General features: G+C 42.0%; 7 protein-coding genes across 7 annotated transcripts; 3 read left to right on the top strand and 4 right to left on the bottom strand.

Annotated features, from left to right (window-relative positions):
- Positions 1-140: 140 nt before the first annotated feature.
- Positions 141-859, bottom strand: BCR41DRAFT_331222 (transcription initiation factor TFIID subunit A-domain-containing protein). Its single transcript, XM_022021786.1, has 3 exons — positions 661-859; positions 448-562; positions 141-328 (listed from the first exon to the last, which is right to left on the bottom strand). The coding sequence occupies exons 1-3, from the start codon at positions 784-786 to the stop codon at positions 186-188; spliced, it is 384 nt and encodes a 127-aa protein (XP_021885281.1). The 5' UTR covers positions 787-859; the 3' UTR covers positions 141-185.
- A 69-nt stretch (positions 860-928) lies between these two features.
- Positions 929-3008, bottom strand: BCR41DRAFT_317204 (tryptophan synthase beta subunit-like PLP-dependent enzyme). The gene is made up of 7 exons (XM_022021271.1): positions 2686-3008; positions 2529-2582; positions 2218-2428; positions 2070-2125; positions 1775-1950; positions 1480-1695; positions 929-1383 (listed from the first exon to the last, which is right to left on the bottom strand). Exons 1-7 carry the CDS (start codon positions 2769-2771, stop codon positions 1019-1021), a joined length of 1164 nt encoding a protein of 387 aa, XP_021885280.1. The 5' UTR covers positions 2772-3008; the 3' UTR covers positions 929-1018.
- A 41-nt stretch (positions 3009-3049) lies between these two features.
- On the top strand, positions 3050-6744 carry BCR41DRAFT_418622 (inositol-pentakisphosphate 2-kinase-domain-containing protein; the record flags this gene model as incomplete). The annotated part of the gene is made up of 10 exons (XM_022029651.1): positions 3050-3151; positions 3309-3494; positions 3593-3775; positions 3882-4687; positions 4790-4998; positions 5199-5281; positions 5376-5403; positions 5527-5828; positions 5923-6084; positions 6224-6744. 10 exons carry the CDS (start codon positions 3050-3052, stop codon positions 6533-6535), a joined length of 2373 nt encoding a protein of 790 aa, XP_021885279.1. The 3' UTR covers positions 6536-6744.
- Positions 6745-9114: 2370 nt separating this feature from the next.
- BCR41DRAFT_345541 (hypothetical protein) lies at positions 9115-9384 on the top strand. The gene has a single exon (XM_022022736.1). It carries the CDS (start codon positions 9160-9162, stop codon positions 9340-9342), a length of 183 nt encoding a protein of 60 aa, XP_021885278.1. The 5' UTR covers positions 9115-9159; the 3' UTR covers positions 9343-9384.
- A 25-nt stretch (positions 9385-9409) lies between these two features.
- On the top strand, positions 9410-13881 carry BCR41DRAFT_383352 (hypothetical protein). The gene is made up of 3 exons (XM_022027451.1): positions 9410-10844; positions 11141-11443; positions 11555-13881. Exons 1-3 carry the CDS (start codon positions 9561-9563, stop codon positions 13604-13606), a joined length of 3639 nt encoding a protein of 1212 aa, XP_021885277.1. The 5' UTR covers positions 9410-9560; the 3' UTR covers positions 13607-13881.
- Positions 13882-16646: 2765 nt separating this feature from the next.
- Positions 16647-17957, bottom strand: BCR41DRAFT_418619 (hypothetical protein; the record flags this gene model as incomplete). The annotated part of the gene is made up of 1 exon (XM_022029650.1): positions 16647-17957. Exon 1 carries the CDS (start codon positions 17922-17924, stop codon positions 16647-16649), a length of 1278 nt encoding a protein of 425 aa, XP_021885276.1. The 5' UTR covers positions 17925-17957.
- Positions 17958-18478: 521 nt separating this feature from the next.
- BCR41DRAFT_392041 (hypothetical protein) lies at positions 18479-22625 on the bottom strand (the record flags this gene model as incomplete). Its single annotated transcript, XM_022028411.1, has 5 exons — positions 18479-20969; positions 21092-21224; positions 21351-21982; positions 22130-22375; positions 22495-22625. 5 exons carry the CDS (start codon positions 22623-22625, stop codon positions 18479-18481), a joined length of 3633 nt encoding a protein of 1210 aa, XP_021885275.1.
- Between the last annotated feature and the right edge of the window lie 273 nt (positions 22626-22898).

The following is a 22898-nucleotide window of genomic DNA, read 5'->3' as shown; positions in this document are numbered from 1 at the left end:
AAAAAAAAAAAAAAAAAAAAGGGTATTCGAATATCACGTCACAGAAAAACTGAAAGAATTACTTTATTGATATTAATATACAGCCTGCTTCCTATCCTTCCTGCAGAATGACTACTATTTTTTTTTTTTTTTTTTTAATGGTTGCGGACATGCTATATAATCCTGGAACTTCTAGAGGCGATTCGTTACTTGCCTGAAGCTGCCTGTGCTGCCTTGGCATTGCTCACGGCAGTCAGCTTTTGTGTATGCGACGCTGGTACAGTTGACTTTCTTACAGACCTGATCTCCTCTGAAGCAAATCCTGGGATCCTGATATTCCAGTTTCTCTCTAAAAGAAGGGAAATGACGCATTGTTAAAATCTATTGCATATTGAATACATATCCAACAGCTCAATAACAGTCCAATGCCCTTTTCTCTCCATAATCCTTTTGTGATCTTTTGCATACCAAGATGAAGCTGAACATCTTTAACTTCTAAAGTTGATGATTTTCGATGGACAGCGAGTTTACAAGCAAACTGTGTAACTGACTCGATAAACTCGTCCGCAAGCTCTAACAAAATCTACAAAAAGGTTGTTCAAATTTGAAGGTCAGTAAATATAACAATATATAATAAAAGTCAGTTGTTAATTATATTTGACATAAATTCATGGCTCATACGTCTTCCACTTCAGGTTCCAGTCTTTCGCTTGGGTCAATTTGTGCCACCATCTCTTGAATCTTGCGCTTCGTGATTAAGCTGGATGGATTTTCGACCAAGTCGAGCCCGCTGCTTGGTGATGTCATGACTGTTGTATCCTTGTGTTTTTTTAGTCTAAGGATGAGTTGAATTGTTGTTGTGCCTTTATTGAACTGGAAGAATGAAATGATTTTAACGAAAAGGATGGCAAATACGTGATGCTGATTATGAGATCTTCATGGTCACGTGGTCAATATCAAACGAGCCCTAAAGTTTATTTCATAGGCAAAAGAAATCTACAAACACATTCTTTTTTAAATTATGCTTTTCTTCCCACGCCTACTTCGAAGCATTTTCAGCTATGGCTGTCTCGCCGTTGTTTGAGTCAACACTGGCAGCCTTGGGCTCTGGCTTATAGGTAGTGGAAAGGATAGCTTTTTGAGATGACGCAGTAGCATCTGTTGTCATCTTGAGCAGAATCTGATCCCCACTTCTGACAGCGATCGAGGACTGTTGGCCTTCTGCACCAAACATCTCTTTAAATTCTGTGAGTTGAGCGAAGTTAATATTAGATCCACCACAGACAATAAATACAACATTCGAATCTTGATTTAGGTTAGGGAAAATGTTGGAAAGCAGGGCTGGTGTATAGGCGATAGAGAGTGCAGTACCACAGGAAGGCTCAACTGCAAAACGGTGATCATCTGTTCCATAAGGGCATCATTCAATATAATCAGTGTTAGCCACTGTCATCCTAAACCATGGTCACATGGATTAATTAATAGAATATAATGACTCACCGAGGAATTGCCAACAAGCACTTGCTGCCATGGCATCACTCACAGCGAATGGCACCACAGGGTGGACAAGACTTAGCTCGAGCGATTTAGCGGAGGGGGTCTTGGCGCCCAAGGTGGTAGCAATGGATGTGATCTTTGGAAGAGTCACCAATTCTCCAGCCAAAACAGATTGTTGGAAAGAATTTGATCCATGAGTCTCCACAGTAAGAAGAGGAACTATTAAAAAAAAAAAAAAAAAATGTTTCAGAACAATATCTCCTCTGTAAGGATCAACGTTACACAGAACATGTTGTACCTTTATCCCATCCAACCGATTGGCATCCAAGAATGATCCCATTCATCATTCCCCCTCCGCCTACAGAGCAAACAATGGCATCGGGAACAATTCCCCCAAGCTGTGCCTTAAGCTCGGTGATCATGGTTGAATTTCCTTGCCAAACATCTGGATGATCGAATGGAGGAATGTACACACTACAGATTTTTTTTTTTTTTTAAATAAAAAAAAAAGGTCGAAATACTCTTGTCATTGACTATAATAATCGAAAAGAATTCAGTCTTGAATAAACTCTTATATAAATGACTCAACTTACGCATGCGGATCATCGGCAACTACAGATTTCGCACGTAAATCAGCCTCATCCCAAGCCTGAGATAAAATGTAGCAATAGTAATATTTAGTAATAAGCCTTACTACGTACAGCCGAATGTGTAGACTCACTCACGCACAAAAAGGCATACCTCACCATGCATCTCTACATGTGCGCCTTCTTCCTTTATTTTTTTTATCATAAAGGCATTGCACGTTTGAGGAACAATAATCGTCGCCTGGATACCGAGCTGGCGGGCAGCGTAGGCCACAGCAAGGCCAGCATTCCCGCCGGACGAAGAGACAAGACGAGTCTTAGAGCCGTGCTTCAGAGCGGCCTTCTGGCACATGTGCCCAAGACCTCTACAGCGTCGAATCCATGCAAGACATATTTAGTGAATGTGATAAAAATATCAAGTCTTGATCAAGCTAAACAACAATTACTAAATGCCTATGTTCTTACCTGATCTTGAAAGAGCCGCTAGGTTGCAGGTTCTCGAGTTTGAGCCAAATATTACTGTACGAATTGTGGAATTTTTAAACTTCATGTCAACAATTGTGGGATATGCAGGTCAAAAATTATTAGCATTTGTGCCAATGTGATGTATTCCTTATCTTACGTCTGTGTCTTACGACTAAGCACAGTTGAGTGCAATAAAGGCGTTGGGTTGTGCAAAGGTTGATCTATCAAAGTTGAGGCGGTCATGGCTGCAGCAATTCTGTCAGAGGAAATCAGAAAAAACAATGAATGGAAGAAAAGGATTGAAAAGCAATGGGTCTGATGAACAGGATGAAGGAAAGCTCAAAGAGTGGGAAATATTTGTTAATCTTATTCACCACCAAATTGGCACCTTGTTTACATGCACTAAAACTCCCTGACGATAAAAGATCAAGAGCATCGGCGTAAAAAAAAAAACTTTGATTCGTTACATTCATTCCATTTTCCCATCCTTTTCAACAGACTGAAGGACAGGAAACTATATTATGGCGGCGCTGCGCGAACTATATCATGTGGAGCATTGGCAATACAGAGCCGAGGGCAACGCCAACCTTGTCTTGAAATACATTGGCCCGAATCCTCGCTTTGTAAGCAATCGGCGAGGGCTGCGCTAACGCCAAATGGTTTGCGTTTCAATTTATGCCAGGGCATTAACTGAGCAAACAGTTATCCTGGTTTTCGAATACCCTATGGCCACTATTTGAAATACGATCTGACAGTGTCTGTTTGTCCATATGGTATTAGAAAACTACCATGCTTCGCCTCCGAAAGACTGATCGTCAACAGAAAATCTGCGAAGCATCAAAAAGTACTTCAAGTGAAACCCTATCAACCGTTCTTGCAGATAAAAAAGAGAATTTGCTTCAAGAGTCCGTTTTTATATCTAAAGTCTTTAGCTTGCTTCTTGGACAGGAATATGTCGACCAATTGGTATGGTGACCCACCGTCCACTCAAGGCGTGCATCCGGGTAGCGCTATTTATTTATTCATTCGATGTATTTCTTTTGTCATTTTTCCTTGAGCTGTAGGTTGTAGTCTCGCTTCCTGATGAATTTTTGACTGCTCTCTCGAAAGCAATCGAGCCTTCACGACCTTTGGAGCGACTGCATAAAGTCATTGATTTATCGCAAGCTGCCGGGTTTCTGGCATTGGACCACACTCGATTTATTGATTTAGCTGATAGTCAAGTTTCAGTTGCTGTAGAGATCAAAGTAAAGGGCCTTAGTTGCCAAAAAATGCTTTATTTACTATTATTATTATTATTGGCAGCATGGTATCAATGCTAACATGACTATGGACAACACATGTCATCTTTAGCCTAAGTGGGGATTTCTTACGCAATCGGCTTTTATCCGTCATGAGAACATTAAACGACGCAAGTGCCGTCACTGTATGCACCAGCACTTAAAAATGAAATCTGGACATGGGACGAGTCTTAGTGAGTACTGTCCTATCGACCTATTTTCGGGTGTGGAGCCGTTGGTTCAAGATTCTCTAGATGCACTAATTCGGACCCCCCAGAACAATCTCCGCCTTTTTATCAATGGGACGCAGCAGCTGCCTATCACTAAGGAAATGATGGTGAAATGTTTATTCAAGACATCGATTGAAGAGAAACCGCCGCAGGGAAACAGCTCTCTAATCCATAAGGAAGAAAGCTCTAAACCAATCTCACTCGTAGATGTACTTACACGGATCCTTGTTCAGTCACCCATACTCAAGAGGCTTGGTCGTCTTCAACAGGCGCTGGATTCCTTAGATATAGAGACAATTCATCGCTTCTACACGCAGCTCGCTAGTCCCATGGTAGGGACTATTCCGGAACCTACGCTGGAAGAGTTTTTGAATACAGCCGAGTCATTCTTGTACCGAACCGATATGAATGAGATGATGACTAAGGATCTTGCAGACTTTTTGAGTAATAATGCCTCTAACCTTGGGTTTGGACCTGAGGATGATCTGGATGACCCCAATACGGTTCCTGATAGTTTAAAATTGCACTATCTTCGGGAATTCCTCTTGTCAGCGACTCTGAAGGATTGTTCACTATTGATTGCTGTTTGCCGTGCGGATGAAATAAGGAAGGAAGCAGACAACGCCTCTAAGGAGTCAAATTTTCCAAGGTAATGAGCGCACATGATCATATAGGAGCACCAGGAGCGTGTGTCTACACCGCTTGAAGTTAATTGATGCTGACTTTTGTTTATTATAAACCTCTTCTACAGCGACCGATGTCCTGGCATAGGTACACAAGACCCCTTATTCAAAGAAAACCGTCAAAGGATAAAGGTCAAGGACGAAGACTTTATTTACAAAATCACCTGTATTGACCTTGATCCCAAGAAGATGACCTCAATTCCTCTCTATTTGAAAAAGGATCGCGAGATAGTAGAGCATTATCTTTCAGTTGTGGGAGACCGTGAGCCACACTGCGGTATAGCCAAATAAAAATGTTTCTACTTTGATTTGCTTTTTGTCACGGGTTGGCCCTTGCACAAGGAGGAAGCCAAGAGTTTTTCCGGCCTCCTGATGACCATTGCTTCAATTCATTGTCATTAACGTTTATCAATCGCCATAGCATTTCATTAACGCATCAACATTATATAAATATCCGATTCCATTGATTGAACAAAGCAACCATGTATGTTATTGTTCGGCCTGCGAGGTCGTATGGTCCAATTCAGAATGCCATTGCGGTTCTGAATCTTCTTTCATTGGTAAGTGGAGTCATTGTTGTCTTTAATGAATTAAACAGAAGTTTGTCTTAAATGTAGGGCTCATATTCAAACTTTCTACAAACTTGAATAATAGCTCGTGGGGATGATTCTTCTATGTGTCGGTAAGCTATCATGGTTCTGGAGGTCATGAAGTCATATCGTGACTTGAAAGCTTGTTTTTATCACTTGTAACAATGGGCAACTCATTTTTGATAACCATTTTTTTTCATTAATGTACTGTATAGGCACATTTGTCTACTTTGCACCAGGCGCAGTCTTCGTGACATCGACGCTATTGCCACATCTGATTTTGGTTTTAGGTGCAACCATCTCGCTTGTCTCGTTCTTGGGTTATTATGGTACTATGAACGAGAAGCGATGGATCCTCTGGATCCATGTTTTGATCTTATTGATTGCCATTGCCCTACAAATCACGGTTGGGGCGTTCGCTTTCGCCTATAGAAACCAAGGTATTGAGGTTCTAGACAAAGCTTGGGACCAAGTTTATAAGTCAGATCCCCATGTCATTCAAGACCTTGAGTCGTTTGTAAGTCTATGAATGGATCTCCATTAGCAGCTTCCCGACTTTTTATACGACCAATCCACCTAATTATAATTTGGTAACACACACTCTTTCTTAGTTTCAATGTTGCGGATTTGAGCATGTGCTGGACAGACCAGTCCCCGTGACATGCGCGCTGGATCATCACTTTTTTGCAGGATGTCGCGAAAATATCCAAACAGCTTTCCAAGACAGTCTTCAAGCCATTGGTGTCATTGGGGCAATCCTTGGTGGTATTGAAGTAAGCTTATTTATTTGTTTGTTTTTTGTAATATAATAACATTACCACATTACCACCTTACCACAGAAATTCTCTAAACAGGTCTGTGTCAATGTTTTTTTCTACGATGATTAAACATGCTTTAACTTGGATGGCATAGCTTGTCAGTCTATTGGGCGCCACGGTCCTGTTCCACCGCTTTGACAAGCAGAGGAGCCAGCGCGAGAGTGAAGGAGAGGCTTCATTGGTCAGGGCTCTGCTGGAAGCTCAGCATATTGACCGAGAGATTGACGAAGCCCGCCGTCGACGCGAGCGACAGTTAGAATACGAAGCCTTGGCGGAGCAAGTTCGATCACAAGCATTGGCACGGGCTCAAGATGAGGGATTGTATGGCTCCCGTGGTAGAGGAGGAGGATCTCGCGACCCACCTCCTTACGGAACCTTTGACATGTCAAAGTCTACTAAACCTTAGGATACTATGCAATCATTTTATGAGCACGTGACAGCATCATGTCAACTATGTTGGCTTTTCGGCCAAGGTCTTTAGTTTATATTTTCATAAATGTATGTTTCCGTGTAAAATTGCAATGAAATGCAAGTATTGTTTCAAAAAGAGCCTTGTAGTGAAATATACCGAATATTAGACCCAAAGAATGCAGGTACACATGTCAAATAAGAGCGAAGAAATATGGGTATCAATCCTTTAGTTCATTGAAGAGAGATATATATGTCTACGGAGTATCAAATGTTCTCTGGAGACTTTACCATCAATCTCGATATTGATATGCAATTTTATGCCATCGACACATTATATATCCTAGACTCAAGGGATTGTATGTCTAGAAAAGAAGGCTTCTTTGAAATGCCTTAATTCATGTAGTCAAAGCCATATTGGTGAAGACAGGGGAAGCTTTGAGACATTGAAATATGATTATGTGGTACGATACCAGGTGCCACTAACTTTAAGACTACGTGATTTCTAATGTTCTTTTGGTCATATAAAAACCTTAGTTTTACCCGTTTGACCTTGGATGAGCTCATGACAAATGATGCACGGAGACATTGCAATCCAGTCTTAGCGCAGAAAGAGACTAAAACAAGGTTGAACAGGGTCCTCAACCATGCTTATGCTTATTATGAAATAAAAAATAAAAAAGCATTTTATTTTTTTAGATATGATAATCCCAGTTTATTATGCCATAACTAATACCTTGAAAATAATTATGGCAATATTAATGGTAACCCAAACCTCCAATATTTTTTTTTTTTTTATTCTCCAGGTGCGCGAATAAAAAAAATTCTCTCAATCATAAAAACAGCCTCATGAAAACAGACATGCTTGATTTTTTTTTTTTTTTTCTTTTTTTTTTGCTTCAGTTTGGAGATTTTCTCTCCCTTCGGAAAAGGATATGAAGTGTGTACCTTATTTTATGCTCAATTGTTGTATTGTCATCATTTGTCATGTCTTTTCTTTTTGGTGATGAAGAAGTAAAAGAAGTTAATAATAGAGTATTTTGTATATTGTCTATTGTATCTTAAAAAAGAGGATGATTTGATGTAATGATCGCCATACAGATCAAACAGATCAAACAGCAATAGTTCTTTCATGGTTTATGGCTCATGGCTCATGGTTCATGATTAATGAATCATGTTTAATAGTCTATTGCATGGTGCATAACTTTTCAGCAAGGAGGTATATTTGTACCTATTAACCGTTGCTTACAAGCATTGTCTATATTGAATAATCAAACAAAAAAAAAAAAAAAAAAAAAAAAAAGAGAGAGAGAGAGAGAGAGAGAGAGAGAGAAAGAATGAAAGAAGAAGAAACTGAATAGTAGATTCAGGTTCTTCTATGGGCAGCAACAACAGAATCATCTGGGTGAGATTTGGATGTTGTCCAAAGAGAAGCCAATGGATCAGAAAGAGAATGTAGTACAGGGCAGATAAAAAAGAAAAAAGCCAAGGAACAATGGTTGAAAGAAATTACTTTGTCATTTGTATAAATAGTTTTTTATTTTTATTTTGACATGCCCTTCAGGAACCATTCTTTCTTTCTTCTCTCCTCCACTTTTTGACCTTTATTCTCCCTATTCACTTCTCTCTGCTATCATCACATTCTTTCAGAACCATCATTCGCTTTTCTATTCCCTTGTATCTAATCCATCTTTCCTCTTAACAACTTACCTGGACAAGAAAAAATTTGATAAAAAAAAAAAAAAAAAAAAGTAAAGAGCTTAATACTGTTTCCTATATCATCATCTCTACAACAGTAACGTACACACATCCCATCAGTTGGCAACGACATCATCTCTTTCTCTTTCCCGATAAAACTTTGCACATCTCAGTTTGTCTTTTTTTTTTTTTATTTTTATCATTATTACTTTTAACGTCGATTGTTAGCTTTTATACTGCGCGCACATTCACTTTGAGATAAAAAAGATTGAGCAATTATTAAGAGTGGCAAAGCTCACGTTGTTGCCACTGATTCCAAAAGTCCATCCTTGACATGATCTCATCCCTACCATTTTGCACTGCCAGTATGAACCCTTTCAAAAGAAACAGAAAAAAAAAAAAAAAAAAAAAAAAAAAAGTAAAAGAAAAAGAGATAAGCTTTTTTATGCGTCTGCAGCCCTCAGCGCCGCTGCTGTGCCAACCTGTTGTGACTTGGCACACTGCCACGTAAACATTCAATTGATCTTGTATAGTCTATGGCTGTGTATAAAAAAGTATATATATTAAATAATGTATATTCTTTTTTTTCTTTTTTCTTTTTTGTTTACCAAGAGGTGGAGAGACAATAAAGACCACCTCAGTGGTTGATAATGATAGAAGAGAAAAAGAAACAGTTGGCGAGATCAAGGCGCCGTCTTTGGGGTTGAGGAAGAGTTGGAACAGTTGGGCTTGAGTTTGATTCAAGTGAGCTGTAGCCACTTTTTTTTTTTTTTTTTTTTTTTCTGCAGTGGTGCCCAATGCATTCAATTTTCACAGGGCACTGCAAAAAAAAAAAAAAAAAAGCACCTCATCCCCATTTACACACTAAAAGTGCAATGCAATGAAAAGAAAAGAAGGAAAAGAAAGCGAAAACATTATTTTTAGATGTCAAAGAAAAAGAATATTACAACGGCGACATTGGCCATTTTTGACCCTATTTTCTCTCTTTTCTCTCGGTCATATAAAGTCATCTCATTCTCATCATTCCATCCACCCCTTTTTTTACAATCTAAATGTAAATGTCTGTCAGCTGCTAACATTACTCCCCATTCCTTTCTCTTCTTTTAATCTTTTACTCTCTTTCTTCAGCTTCAGTCTTTGCTTTTTCCTCTATCTTTTTTTTTTTTTTTTTTTTTTTTTTTTTATTGCTTCTCCGTTGGAAACTTTTTCACTCCGTCTCTACTTCCCCCATCCCTTTCGTTTATCATTTTTCTCATCAAGCCTTTTATCTCTTGAGTTAGTTGTTCTGTGCTGCACTCCACACAATTTTCTCGTTCATGTCATAGATGACATCCACTAATAACGCTTTCTACCGCTCCTCTGCAGCGTCCTCCAGATCTACCTCACCTTCTCCTCCTCCTCTCTTTCCCGGCATGGTCCATCCTCAGGACCCGCCGCCCTATACCAGAAGGAGCAACCATCCTACCAATGTTAATGGCAACGGCAACGTGCGAGAGTATACTCTTACCCCTAATGGTCACTCTCTCAGTAGCAGTAACTTTTATTCTTCGTCCAACACCTCAGCCTCAGTCCGATCCTCAACTCTTGCTGCAGTCGCTGCCTCTGCAGCAGCTCTTGTCAAGGGTGTACGAGGTAAAAGTAACGGCTCCGTTCATGGCAGTAGTGAAACACAATCATCCACACCCTTCACCCCCCGCCATAATCACTCACTCAGTAATAGTAGTACTGCAAGTGATCTACCCTCAGCACTTGTCGATAAACAGTTTGTCTATTATCCCTCCACGTCAGCCTCATCCAGACTTCGCTCATTACGGAAACGGCTGTTCACCAAGAGGGCTCTGGGCTATTACCTCATCCTTGCCTTGATTGCATTCCTTTTGCTCTTTTATCTTCAACCATCTATTCCACTCTGGAAGAACCGTCGATCGGTCGACTCTCAACACCATTCTAGCAACCGTGAAAGGCACAGATACGATTATGACTATGATTACGACTACCCTCTCGATAAAAGCAGGCAAAGAGCAAAGGAGTTGGAGCATCAAAGGGTATCTGATCAAGAGAATAAACCTTGGAAACAGGAGCAAGGCGGGCACAATGATTCAGAAAGACACTCCGGTGAACAGACGCCAGACCAACCAGACAAAGCAGATTTGGATCAGTCTTATAGTCATGGATCAAACTCCGACCTCGGTAGAAAGGGTATTCCGCCAAGGGCAGGAGACACCATTGATCCGGAGTCCATTGTCCTCTACCGTATCCTCGGCAATGATTTGCCTCCTCGTCATCGTCCTGGCCAGACACTATCAAACGTGCGTTTCATTCTGGAGCACGAGCCTGAGTTTGAAAAGACAAGGAAGCTCTGGGTGTTGAATAGAATTGTGGATCAGCACGCAGAAGAGGCGATTATTCAGCTACTGGACCATCACCGTCAAGAATACATTCGAGTTCCCTTTGAAGAAAATGAATACCTAAAGCAGGATTTCAGGCTTGAGGACTTTCCAGAACCAGACTTTTTTTCCTCAGATGACTATTCGACTTTCTCCAAGGTAGCCAAGCTTCGAGTGCTGGACTATACTTATCATGACAAGAACAAATATGCCATGAATAATGTAAGTTGTTATTATCTTATTATTACTATCATCAGGATGAGGAGGTCTCGTGTGCGTATAGTCAGGCCTCAACCACATCGGGACTAAGGGAAAATAATGTCAAAAAAAAAAAAAAAAAAAAAAAAAGAGGTCAATGAGGCTGAAACAGACTAGGAACAATGAGGGATCCATCAGGGTTTGTTTGTGACCAACTCAAATGGTTGCACTGCCTTTGCCTCAAAATAGAATCATTTATCTATTACGACATTTTTGTGATTTTAACGCCGTCACTCTTTGTACAACATCCCCAACCTTAGAACGGTGGTCGAAATATCGCAATCCAACATGGCAAGACCAAGGTCGAAGCTCGATGGATTTTTGCCTTTGATGGAAACTCGTTCCTGACAAAGAACGCCATGAATGAAATTAAACTGTCCATTCGAGACTATGGTGATACCGTAAAGTATTTTGTTGTACCAATGGCACGACTAGTTGACAACTCACAGCTCTTGAAAGGTGTCGACACCCGTCCAAATTCCAAAGAGGAACCGCAAATCATCTTCAGAAATGATGCCACAGATATGTATAACACAGACATGCGATATGGTCGTCGATCCAAGGTAACATTCGATACGATAAATTCAATCAGTACTGATATGTGATTGTGATTACTTCCAGTTGTCTCTTACTCATCTACGACCTATTCCTTCTTTTGTTTTTCTCTTTTACAGCTTGAGCTTCTTTGGAGGTTGGGTGCACTGGAGCGCGGCAAAATTAGCAAACCATCAGTATCATGGGAGCCCAAGGAGCGTGAACCTATTCCCAACAAAGCCGATTTCAAGACTGTGGGCTGGGTCTTCCGTCTCTTTTCAGGAAAACGATCACAGGAAGAGAATACACGACAGTCTGCAGCCATTCGTGCTTACAATCGATTGCTTGCTATTCAGGATTTGATCGATGGTATTGATGAGAGGATCGCTCGTAAGACCTTCCGGCCATCAGATCTTCTCGTCTACAAGGACAGTGTGCTCCGGGCAAATCGTCAAAAGTATTGGATTGGGGAATCTGGCGTCACTATTATGGTGCAGGAACTTCAGACCAAAGCATGTGAGGTGCTCTCTAAGCGTTTGAACCTCTTGAAAAAGGCGTCTGCTGAGGACTTGATCCTTTATCCCGGCGATAGTCAGGGCAAACCAATTATTCCCCCATCATCATCCGTCAACATTGCTAACGAGGATGGCTCTTCTAAAATTATTACACTGCAAGGTCTCTATGATGAGGTCACAACCCTAACATTGGCCCACTATTTTACCGGTAACGAAACATTTGCTCGCGCTGCGGCCAATATTGTCCGCACAACTCTTCTTCAGGAGCGTGATCAATACGTTGCAGTACATCCAACAGTCGAGGAAACTGGATACCTGCTGGATCATGGTTATTCTTTCCCGGCTCTGAACCGTCTTCCAAGAATTATCCCAAAGAAGGAGGGCGCCATTGGGTCACGACCACTGCTGACGATTCCCAAAGATCTGCTGAAGGCGGACACGATGCCGGCTTTCCTGGATGCAGTCCGTATGCTTCATCGAGTCCATGTGCTCACACAGAACGAGTACATCCAACTCAACCTTGTTTTTTCTACCTGGCTCGAGCATTTGGTCAACTCGCCTGAGGGGATCATGTATGCGAGACAAGGTGATCACCGATCATCATTTATGGATCTGCATGTTGCAGCGCTATCAGCCATCACAGATGATGTTCGTCTCTTCCTCCGAGTCGTGAATCGATGCCGTATGAGAGTTGGACGTCAGTTCATGGTCGTCCAGGATGGAAAGATCAAGATGCCATTCGAAAATGCCTACGCGACTAGACAGTCAATGGAAGGACTATTGCAGCCTGGTGGTGCAGCTGCTGATGTCTCTGGTCAGGAACTAGCGGGTATGTATCTGGACGAGGAAAATGATGAGCTCGATTTAAGTCTTGATCAGTCCATAAGCCGGCCACGAGATCTGGGCTTTATGATGAAGGACTCTGTCATGGCGAATAAGGCTCCAAACTCCGATGCTGAAAAGAAAGTCGAGTCCTCTGAGAACGACGATGATGACGATTATCAGAAGAAGCGTCGTCCAGATCAAGATTTAACGGACCAGGATGTCACTGATGACGAGGATGATGGTTTCCCTGCCAAACCTCAAGAGAAGCAGCAGCAGCAACCCCTTGTAGCTTCGTCGACGCCACCACTTGTACCCGAGGGATCAGGGGAACCCATATATACAGTAGCAGAGTTAACAGAGCGTTATTCAACGTTGAACTTACAGTACTGGACACTTTTGACGCGTATGGTCGACAATTCAGGAATGAGTTCTGCCCCAGACCTTTGGCGCCATCGCTCGAAGCGTGGTTACAGATTAGGAGATATTGTCCGCAACTATGTTCGCCAGGATCATTACCGTTCACCAGCTTTGCGAAAGGTGACTATGGATGCACTTCTTTATACAGCACGCAGAAACTATGATCACGTCCCATCTAGAGCATTGTTGACCATGGGAGGATCGTCATCAGGATCATCATCAACATTAGCAGCCAATGATCGCCAAAAGGTTGAGAAATATGCAAAACCTTTTAATCCAGCCAATGTCGATGTTCTAGAGTGGGGCGATCTCGGATTGGAAGCCAATACTTTTGAGGCTTTAGCTACTGATGAAAATGATTTCAAAGACTCGCTTGGTGGCTCATTACCTGGCACAGGAGTTCCACCTTTCTGGATGTTGGGTGTGGTAGAATAAGAAAGCTCATGATTACACACCCTTTTTATCTCTATTATTATACACACACACACACACATATATATATATATATATTTCTCTTTCTCTTCTTTACTCCTCTCTCACTATATACCTGTACATATACCATCTCATTTTTCTTTTTCCTTCTTTCGCATGTCATAACTGCAATTAATCATCTTGTTATAGTTGTTCTTCCTTTCGTTTACTATCATGCACCTCTTGTTTTACTCTGTACTCATACAAAAACCATTCAATAAACGAGCGCACTTTAGAACGTATTATAAAATATTATGGAAGCAACAAGGACTTTGATTTTTTTTTTTTTTTATTTTTTTACTGTTTTTACTTGACGAAATGGAGGAAGAGTAAAAATATCGCTATTATTCCTTGCCTTTGTCATTTTGAGGAACGGCAAGATTACAGGTTGGCGAGAGATTATCAAAAGACATGTCAGCCATCACGTTGTCAGGGTCCAATAAAGTCTTTGGGAGGATCCAATGAGCCGCTGTGAAGAAGACAAATCCAGCGCTGCCCATGAGCATGGTAGGCAAAATGTAGTACTGAGATAGGATCATCCAACACAACAAGAGGTATAATGTAATCAATGAAGTGACCATAACCAAACTGGCACGAAGGACTTGGATACGCTTGGTTTCTTTTTCTTTCTCTTCGGAACGGTCGTTATCATTATTATCATCAACACCATGATGATCCAGCTGCTTTTGTAACTTTGCAATGGTTCTGTGAGTCTGAGTTCGCATGTGTCCAAGACCGGCCATGGCCCCACCGAGACAAAGTCCAATACAGATGGTTATAGCCTCTGTCCAACCTGGGATGTATTTATAAGCCTGAATAAAGTCGATATCAAACATGGGATCTCTTTTTCCTCCATCCTGAGGGATATATACCGGAGAAGAGACAGAGAGGTCTCCATCATGCATGATGGCGCAATGGGGTGACAGTACCCAGTCATTACAGCCACTGTCGAGCTGTTTATCGTGTGTATCAAAGAACTCTTGAAGAGCAGACAATCTCTCGGGTTGGGTGAGTGGTTGTTGTGGTTGTTGTTCCTGCTGCTCATTTTGAGGAGAGATAACGAGCCATTCGGACTCTATGATTTCATCCTCTTCAGCAATACGAACCATTTCTTTAAGCTTATTGGTTTCGTTGTCATTAACGTCGTCGTCGTCGTCGTCGTCATCATCCTCAGCATCATCATCCTCAGCATCATCATCCTCGGGAATCAAGGGAAGGCCAGAAAACGGATCCTCTGGCTGAAATCGCCAGATATCTTTGTTTTTTATAATGGTATCGTCATGATGATTGCGAGCGTCATTATCACTCGCTTTGTTTGAACATTTGTTTGGATTTTTGGCAGGCTCGATCCAGTGAGGTTTGTTGGTGATGGCGATATGACTACCACTGTTGCTGCTGCTGCTGCTGCTACTGCTGCTGCTACTGCTACTGCTACTGCTACTGCTACTGCTAGTGGCTGAAACTGAAACAGACATATCATTGATAGGCGAGATGGGGATGGAAATAACGTCGTTTAATCCCCATCTGGGGGCTGAAATGATCAGAAGAGTCCAGAGTCCGAGACTTGAAAGGACCAAGGATTTGGACCATCGAAGACTTTTATTGATATGGATTGGAGAATAATGATGGTGATGGTGATGGTGATGGTGGTGGTGATGGTGATGGTGATGGTGATGGTGATGGTTTTGATGTCCTTGATACAAACCCGTGTTTCCATTGTATACATTAAGCACACAAGAGTTGGTATCATCTTGCTGTTGCTGCTGCTGCTGCGGTTGTTGTTGTTGTTGTTGTTGTTGTTGTTGTTGTTGTTGTTGTAGTACGTGATAACGAGGTCGACTACTGAATTTTGCGAGAAGACGTCGCCTCAGCTTCTCATATGGGCATGCAGTTACACCTTCACTTTTTTGTTGCCGTTGTTCATTCTTTTTATGTAGTCTGCTGATGATTTTGACAGCAATAAGAGGAACGAAGATGCTGAAAGGCAAGACGTATGGAAGAATCCAAAAAGGAGCTGTCTGTCCTTTTCCTCCATCACCAATAAACCCATTGATACTACCTCCACTGGCACTACTGCTGTCAGTGGTGATGCCGCCGCTAGCACTGCCTTCTTCTACACTACCAGGTTCCCCACCGTGATAGTTTTCACGTAAACGTAATTGGTATCCAAGAGTGACAGAGATCAAGTATGGAAATAAGGAAGCAAAGATGATACAAGTGCATGCCAGAAACAAATTGAACTGCGCAGAAAGTTTTTCGAGTGTTTTGATGGAATGTTGTTGTCTTTGTTCTTGTAGTTGTTTTTGACTATCGGGTGTTGATTGTCTTTGGGTGGGTTTTTTGTCCTCGAAGGCAGCTTCGGCCTCGTAGGAATGGTTATGGTTGTCGCTGTCGTTGTTGTTGTTGTTGTTGACCATGATTGTAAAGTGGGTCAGAAAACAAAAAGGAAGAAAAGAATGAAACAATAGAAAAAAAGAAATCGCCTGAAGAGATAGTTGCAATAAGGAACAACTTTAATCAGCAAGAAATTAAATAATAATAATAATAACAATAACAAAAAAAAAAAAAAAAGTTGAAGAGGACATGTAAGAGGATTGTGGTCTTTGCTGAGGCTTTCTTCTTTCTTTTAAGGAGGGGGGAGAAGAGGGAGGAAAACAAATACCCGGGAGTTACTTGCACACAGCCGAGAAAAAACGATCAAAGCCATTTTTTTTCTCCAATGCACGTCCCTTCTAGGGCGAACCATAACAGATTCTCGTGGGCGATGCCAAAAAAAAAAAAAAAAAAAAAAAAACTGCATCATGTCATGAGACTAAGCCGACAACATCTTTTGGTTGTTTTGGATTATTGGATGATGCTTGCTGTGCTGTAAACATCAAAGATTTGGGCGATGATTTGCCTCTCTTTTTTTTTTTTTTTTTTTTTTTTATTTTATTGATACATGATGTCGAAAATATTTACACTATGAAAGTCTTTTTTTTTTTTTTTTTTTTTTTTTTTTTTTTTAAACTGACGAAAAAGACTTCTCATTCACCAAACAATGAACGGAAGAAGAAGAGGAGGAGGAGGAAGAAGAAGAAGTATCGGAAGTATGCATAGGGATCAATCGAGTGCCCAAGGTAATCATCACCATTCCAGAAACCAAGCCAAACATCGTCACTGACGTCGATACAGGTGTCCAGATAGATTCGCTCTGTTCTTGTCCCTTCGAACCCGACAGGGAACCATATGAGATAATCCATTGAAAGAAACACATCTGACTCCATACCAAGACCACGACCCATCCACTAAGCAAAAGCTTTTGGATCATAGTATATTGTCTTGGATGACAATCCTTGTTACTGTTACTATCGTTGTTGTTGTTATGAATGGTTACTGCATCAAAGAACCCCTCATGCTTCGCCTGACGCGTTATTTCTGAAACATCTCCTTTTTCCTTTCGCGTCGTGAATGATAATGTTCCATGAGAAGAAGAAGAAGAAGAAGAAGAAGAAGACTCTTTCGCTAGTTGTCTCTCCAACAGGGTACTACCTGCTGTCAATAATCCCGTAGCTACGCCTAGGAGCACCACAGCACCATACCAAACGATGCATAAAGGAACCAACATCGATCGGATGTTCTGTAGCATGAGAACCTGATCCTGACCCATCCCTAGTCGCTCTCTAGAAAATAACAATGTCCCATTATCCATCTCGACATTGTCACTGTTGTTGTTATTGTTATTGTTATTGTTGTTGTTGTTGTTGTTGTTGTTGTTGTTGTTGCCATTGACAGATGCAGCTGCAGATGATGATGATGATGTAAGGGAGGAAAAATTCGATAGTTTTTCTTCCACCTCTTGAACACATCCGAGGATGACCCAGAAGAGGGCAAAGGCCGCTTGACTGAAAAGGATCGCCGTCCGAGGCATTAGGACTCGAGGGATTAGTCTATAAAACTTGATCACCAACGAGCTTGAGATCAATGCCAGGAACCAGACCGTTAATGGAAGCCAGGTCGATAGGACGAAGGTTCCGAATTGTTGTAATGTTGAGGGAAACGTGTTTATGATTTCGAAGCGTTCATCAGGACTGCTTGTGCTGCTGCTGCTGCTGCTGCTTCTACAATTGTTGTCATTGATATTGCCGAGGAGGTTTAAAAAGAAAAATTGTCGACCCTGATAAACTATCAAGCCGATGGATGAACCCATGAGGGCTGCGCTTGTGAGTGAGTATGCCGTCAAGTAAAAGAGGCGTTTTGAATGTTCATCCTGAAAAATATTTGTCGCTACGGTGATGGTCATGGTTTGAATATATTTTAAACTGAAAAAAAAAAAAAAAAAAAGGTGAGGGAAAGAGAAAGAGAAAGAGAGAGAGAGAGAGAGAGAGAGAGAGAGAGGGACAGAGGGAATTGCAATTAGTGCTGGTTTTAGAATAGCTCAAGAATGTGAAAGAGTGAAAGGACGAAAGAATAAAAAGGACCGAGGGTTGAAGGACAATTTTTTATACAAATCCCCCTCGTTGACCTGTCAATGACCAATGAAAACTGCACATGGAGCGTTTGCTCATGTCAGCATTTCCCCTTGCCCTGGTTCAATCCAAAAAAAAAAAAAAAAAAAAAAAAAAATCCCCCTTTTTGCCGCCACGATTACAATTCCAAGGGACAAAAGACCTCCCAATGATTCAGTTTCAAATCCATTAAAAAAAGAAAAAGTGTACATTAATATTTATATACATTGTCATAATTGTGAACAGTTTATAATGAACCCATTTTCATTTTTTTACTTCGGATTTTTATGTACATATTCACATTTATAATTTTATTACAGACTATATATATTTTCTATTTCGTAGTAGCTCACTGAAAAACTTTCATGACTCCATCGCGTCTATTGCCAACAAGTACATCGCCATCTTCAACCTTGGCTAGCTCACTCAAAAAATCACCCAACATTGTCTGCTTTGCCTTTTGCCGTGAGCTCTCGAGGGGATGTGGGGTTTGTGATCGTAAAGAGTTTGAGGTTGGCAAGGACGATGGAAGATCTCCAAATGGAATTGTCTGACGAGTTCTACCTCCCCCTTCGCCTTCTCCTCCTAGATCACGCGGCGGGCGTGTCCCGCCAGGATGATGATGGTCCACAACAACATTGCCAACTAGGGTATGGTTTCCGAGTAAAATCACCTGAGGCTGAGAACTCACAGACTTGATACCTCTCAAACTCGTTGCACTATCACGACGTCTATCCAAGCTCTGTGGGTTAGAATCTAGGTAGGACTCATTCCGGAAACTCGACTCAAACTCCTGTGCAGTTCCACTAATACAGTGCTCAATAATAGCACTGCTACTCACACCGCTGCTGTTGCCACTGCTGGTAGGAACCCCCGTGCTTCCGTAGTAGCTCTTTGTACTACTGGATGTGCTGCTAGTAGCGCTATGATGCGACCCAACGAACTTGCCACTATCCACTTTTGGGTATACTGAAGCATTAGGTTTACTGCCTGATCCAAATGGGCGCGTCTCGGTACTGGTGATGCTTCTACTACAGGGTAGCGCCATGGCCGAAGAGGGGGTTCCGGGCGTTGGGGGCGTGATGGCGCCAATAATCGGCGTCCCATACTGATCTGCCGTTCCCAGCACTGTCGAAGCAGGCTCCAAGTCATCTACACTCGTGGTCGCATGTGTGATCGCATTGACGGTTGTCTTGCAAAATGCAGTCGAAGGGGCCGAGGGCGGGAGCGACAACCTTGGTATTGACAATCGTACAGAATTTTGTCGACTGGTACGTGTTTGCGGATGAATACCTTCTGTGTTACCCAAAGGAATGCATGAGGAAGGATGTGCTCCTGTACCTGTGTTTGCATCTGTACCTGTACCTGCACCAGAACATGGCCCTTGAGATGTCATAGGATTAATTAGTTGAGCATTTGCAGCCAAAGATTCTAGTAAAGCGTTGCCACTAACAGACGAGAAAGTCGAAGGAGTCGTAGGGGTGGCAATGGACGAGATAGTTGATGTAGAGGATGTTCTGATCCGACCTGGCGCATTCATTCTAGAACGGGACCTCGACAGCTTCGAAGTCTCTGATGTTTTGGAATCTAGCAATGGGGCTGGCGGCTCTTCTTCAACCGGAGATCCATGTACCTGAGAAGGCGAAGCCGATAGCATGGGTGAATGTGGAGTTTGAGTTATAATTTTAGAGGTCCAGAGCGATATAGGCGATACTGGCGAAAGAGGCTCTCCTTGATCTCCCTGCTTCGCACTGGGATTTGACCCAAGAGTCAATTCATTGACAGTAGAAACAATGTTCGCCGAATTGGCCCGAGACATCGGGGGCGCTCCTGAAACCAGACTGTTGGATCGTGAGTCAAATTTACTTCCTATTCCTGGTCCCAATTGTGGACTAGTAGCAGGACTGGAGTAGTTTGAGGAAAAGGACTTGCGCGTCACAGCACCCCCTGCTGCACCATATGAACTAGAATAGGTTGAAGACGCAAGCGCTCCCATACCCATTGATATTGGCCTGGCTCGACCTGTGGTGTTTTGGCCACTCATTGGTGGTGTCTTTGGTGGTGGCAGCATGATCTGCGGCTTGACCACCAGTTGTGGAGTCATACTAGGGGAATGCATAGGTTGAAGAGCAGGGCGATTGTATTCGCCAGAGATCCTTGACAAGTGGTGGTTCTGTTGTGAATGTGTATACGTGTGAGCCTGGACATTAGAAATTGAATGTCGTTGTGGCATTTGCGTCAATTGATGTGAAGGCCTACGTGGTAGGGAGCCGAACCCTGCCTCTCCCTGGCTTGAGAAAGTTGTTCCAAGGGGTGAGTTGGCGCCGGATGTGAATCGTGGGCCAAGCATTGGGCTTCTTGACCAGCTATTGTTATTGCTTGATCCATTGCCGCCTTCGTCTGCTTGGGATACTCTACGGAAACGGTCATCAAAATTCATGGATGCGGACCTGAAATGGCGTTGCTGGTATTGTTGCGAATCGCTGACTCGGGTTGAAAGGAATGGGCGCGCTAGAGATGACTCTATGGGTGGGGCCCCTAACGTACTCTTTTCAGAGCATGATGTCGACAGGTCAAACGGCAAAGCATCTGACTCTGCATTCGGTGGGGAAAATCCCCAGCCTGTTTGTGACGGGGTCCCCCATGGAATTAATTGGTTCTCTTCTACGGGAGTATTTTGATCAATCTCGATTCGAGGATGAGATCCTTGAAGCGAAACCCTTGAAGCTGAATTGAGGCTCTGAGACGACAACGGCGTCGGGGTATTATCGACGTTCAAAAGTTTAAGGGGATCGGATTTGAGGAAATTGATGGATGTTTCAAAAGTGACCAGAGCAAAACTAAGCAAGAAGGTAGAAGGTAAAAAAAAAAAAAAAAAAAAAAAAAAAGTTTAGGAATCCATTGGATTAAAACGAAAATTGATAGACAAAAGATGCTTTATATCATGCTACTGTTCACATACTCAAGGTCAGGCTTGGGTGTGTTGATACGGAATCGCTGGATGTAGAACAGATTACTGCCAAGGCGTGTGATTTTAGCTTGAATGATCACAATGGCTAATAGTGGAATAAAGTCATCGGTTGTCACAGAAACCTCTATAGTAATATCGTAAGAAAAAATAAAATACAATAAATGGTAATGTTAAGCTTCTCAACTTCAGTATACAGTCTCCGCAGCAATGGCTAATGGAATGCACATGAGGCTTTAAAGTATCAGCTTACCTGAACGTTTTTTATGAACAAATCCGAAACCTTGACCATTCATGAGGTGTTCCTCCGCTGCAGCAGCAATCATATCCAGAACCAACTTGATACAATAGGCTTTCTCCACTGGAGTGTTCCAAACTGCGTCTTCCAACGGATCGTCTTCCTCATCTTGGTCAGCTTCAGTCTCATCTGATACAATGCTGTTGGCCATTTTCCCTGACTTGTACTTGTCATCCTGAACAAGGGCCCTTAAAGATTCTCGAAGTTGGTGACGACTTCTCTCTTGTTCGGTTTCATGAAAATGATTTGCCATGGCGGTTCTTTGACTCAAAGAAAATGGCCCTGCAGAGCCATCTTGATTATCTTGATCCCAAGCTCGGAGCAAGTTTGCTGCTCCTTGTAGAGCAAGATCAAACCGCATTGTCCTCCATTTTTCAGGCAATTCTAGTTTCCGGAGTGCTTCTTGTTGCAGAGGATTACCAGTCGCAGCTAAACATTCACCAACATCGATCCCCCGATGAGCGCCAGCAGCGAACATGTAATGATGATACTTGGAGACAATATCATCGATCACAATATCACGTTCAGAATAACAGGGCACAAGTGAATGGATAAATAGTTTTTGATATAGTTTTCCAAGGACAACACTAGTGGTACATTGAGCAAAACAAAGGGTTTGATAAGTGATGCGCCTATTTGCATTCGTGAACCGGATAAAAGAATAATAAAGTAGTATAAAATAAAATAAAATAAAATAAAATAAAATGTGATAGAGACATTGGATTTATACATACTTTTCCATGAGCTCCGCAAAATTCTCTTGCTCGACCGCGATGCCCCGATCAAGCATCTTTTGTAGTTTGACCGAGTCTCCGACACAATCACGGTAGGCCTTTTCATAAATCAAGCGTAATTTTTCCAGTGTGTGTGTTGCAAATCCACGAATGTAAACATAGGTGTTCTCAAACTCCTGGCACAAGGTATTGAAATCACGTAAAGCGCGGCTAAGCTCAGGAAAAGACTCTAGGAATGCCATGTCACTGAATAAGGCAACATAATTGGTTAGTCTCTTGGCGGGAAAACCATTGCCTTTTCTTTCCCTGATCTCACCTCAATGATGAAGATAATATATATCGGAACATTCGGGGTAAACCATTACCTCATTGTTTGTCGCAACCCTGGCACTGTAGGACCATCGAAGGGTCTGGTTAAAGGAATACCATCCCCTACTAAAGGACGTTCAAGTACAAGTACACGAGTAGGCTTTTTAGATTGAGCATTATACACCATCACTTCCGTCAAAATCTTGACAGATCGAGGATGAGAAAACCCTACAGTATTTTTCGACGTCAATAGAAGGGGAAAAAAAAAAAAAAAAAAAAAAAAAAAAAACTGATGAGTGAGTAAAGTGGACTAATATAGAAAAAGGGCCCGAGATGAAGGACAGATATATATTGCTACGGTACCAGAGATCTCACGAATGAAATCCTTGTCAATCTCGACGACCTTATGATCCAATGTTAGGTATTGTCCGCGGTAATAGGGTGAAGGTGTCAGAATATG

This window comes from Lobosporangium transversale, assembly GCF_002105155.1.
Source record: "Lobosporangium transversale strain NRRL 3116 chromosome Unknown BCR41scaffold_3, whole genome shotgun sequence".
Classification (NCBI taxonomy): domain Eukaryota; kingdom Fungi; phylum Mortierellomycota; class Mortierellomycetes; order Mortierellales; family Mortierellaceae; genus Lobosporangium; species Lobosporangium transversale.
Note: the sequence above shows the minus strand (reverse complement) of the source record. Positions and strands in the feature narration are given on the sequence as shown.

Bases quoted from the DNA above. Each gene is read 5' to 3' on its own strand.
- BCR41DRAFT_317204 (XM_022021271.1), bottom strand. From the start codon at position 2,771: ATGACCGCCTCAACTTTGATAGATCAACCTTTGCACAACCCAACGCCT. The intron at 1,951-2,069 runs GTAAGTTGAGTC...AAAAATCTGTAG, and splicing joins GTTGCCGATGATCCGCATGC to TGTGTACATTCCTCCATTCG. The intron at 1,384-1,479 runs GTGAGTCATTAT...CTTATGGAACAG, and splicing joins TGCTTGTTGGCAATTCCTCG to ATGATCACCGTTTTGCAGTT.
- BCR41DRAFT_383352 (XM_022027451.1), top strand. From the start codon at position 9,561: ATGACATCCACTAATAACGCTTTCTACCGCTCCTCTGCAGCGTCCTCC. The intron at 10,845-11,140 runs GTAAGTTGTTAT...CCCCAACCTTAG, and splicing joins ACAAATATGCCATGAATAAT to AACGGTGGTCGAAATATCGC. The intron at 11,444-11,554 runs GTAACATTCGAT...TCTCTTTTACAG, and splicing joins GATATGGTCGTCGATCCAAG to CTTGAGCTTCTTTGGAGGTT.
- BCR41DRAFT_345541 (XM_022022736.1), top strand. From the start codon at position 9,160: ATGTCAAAGAAAAAGAATATTACAACGGCGACATTGGCCATTTTTGAC.
- BCR41DRAFT_331222 (XM_022021786.1), bottom strand. From the start codon at position 786: ATGACATCACCAAGCAGCGGGCTCGACTTGGTCGAAAATCCATCCAGC. The intron at 563-660 runs GTATGAGCCATG...ACCTTTTTGTAG, and splicing joins TGGAACCTGAAGTGGAAGAC to ATTTTGTTAGAGCTTGCGGA. The intron at 329-447 runs GTATGCAAAAGA...CCCTTCTTTTAG, and splicing joins AGATGTTCAGCTTCATCTTG to AGAGAAACTGGAATATCAGG.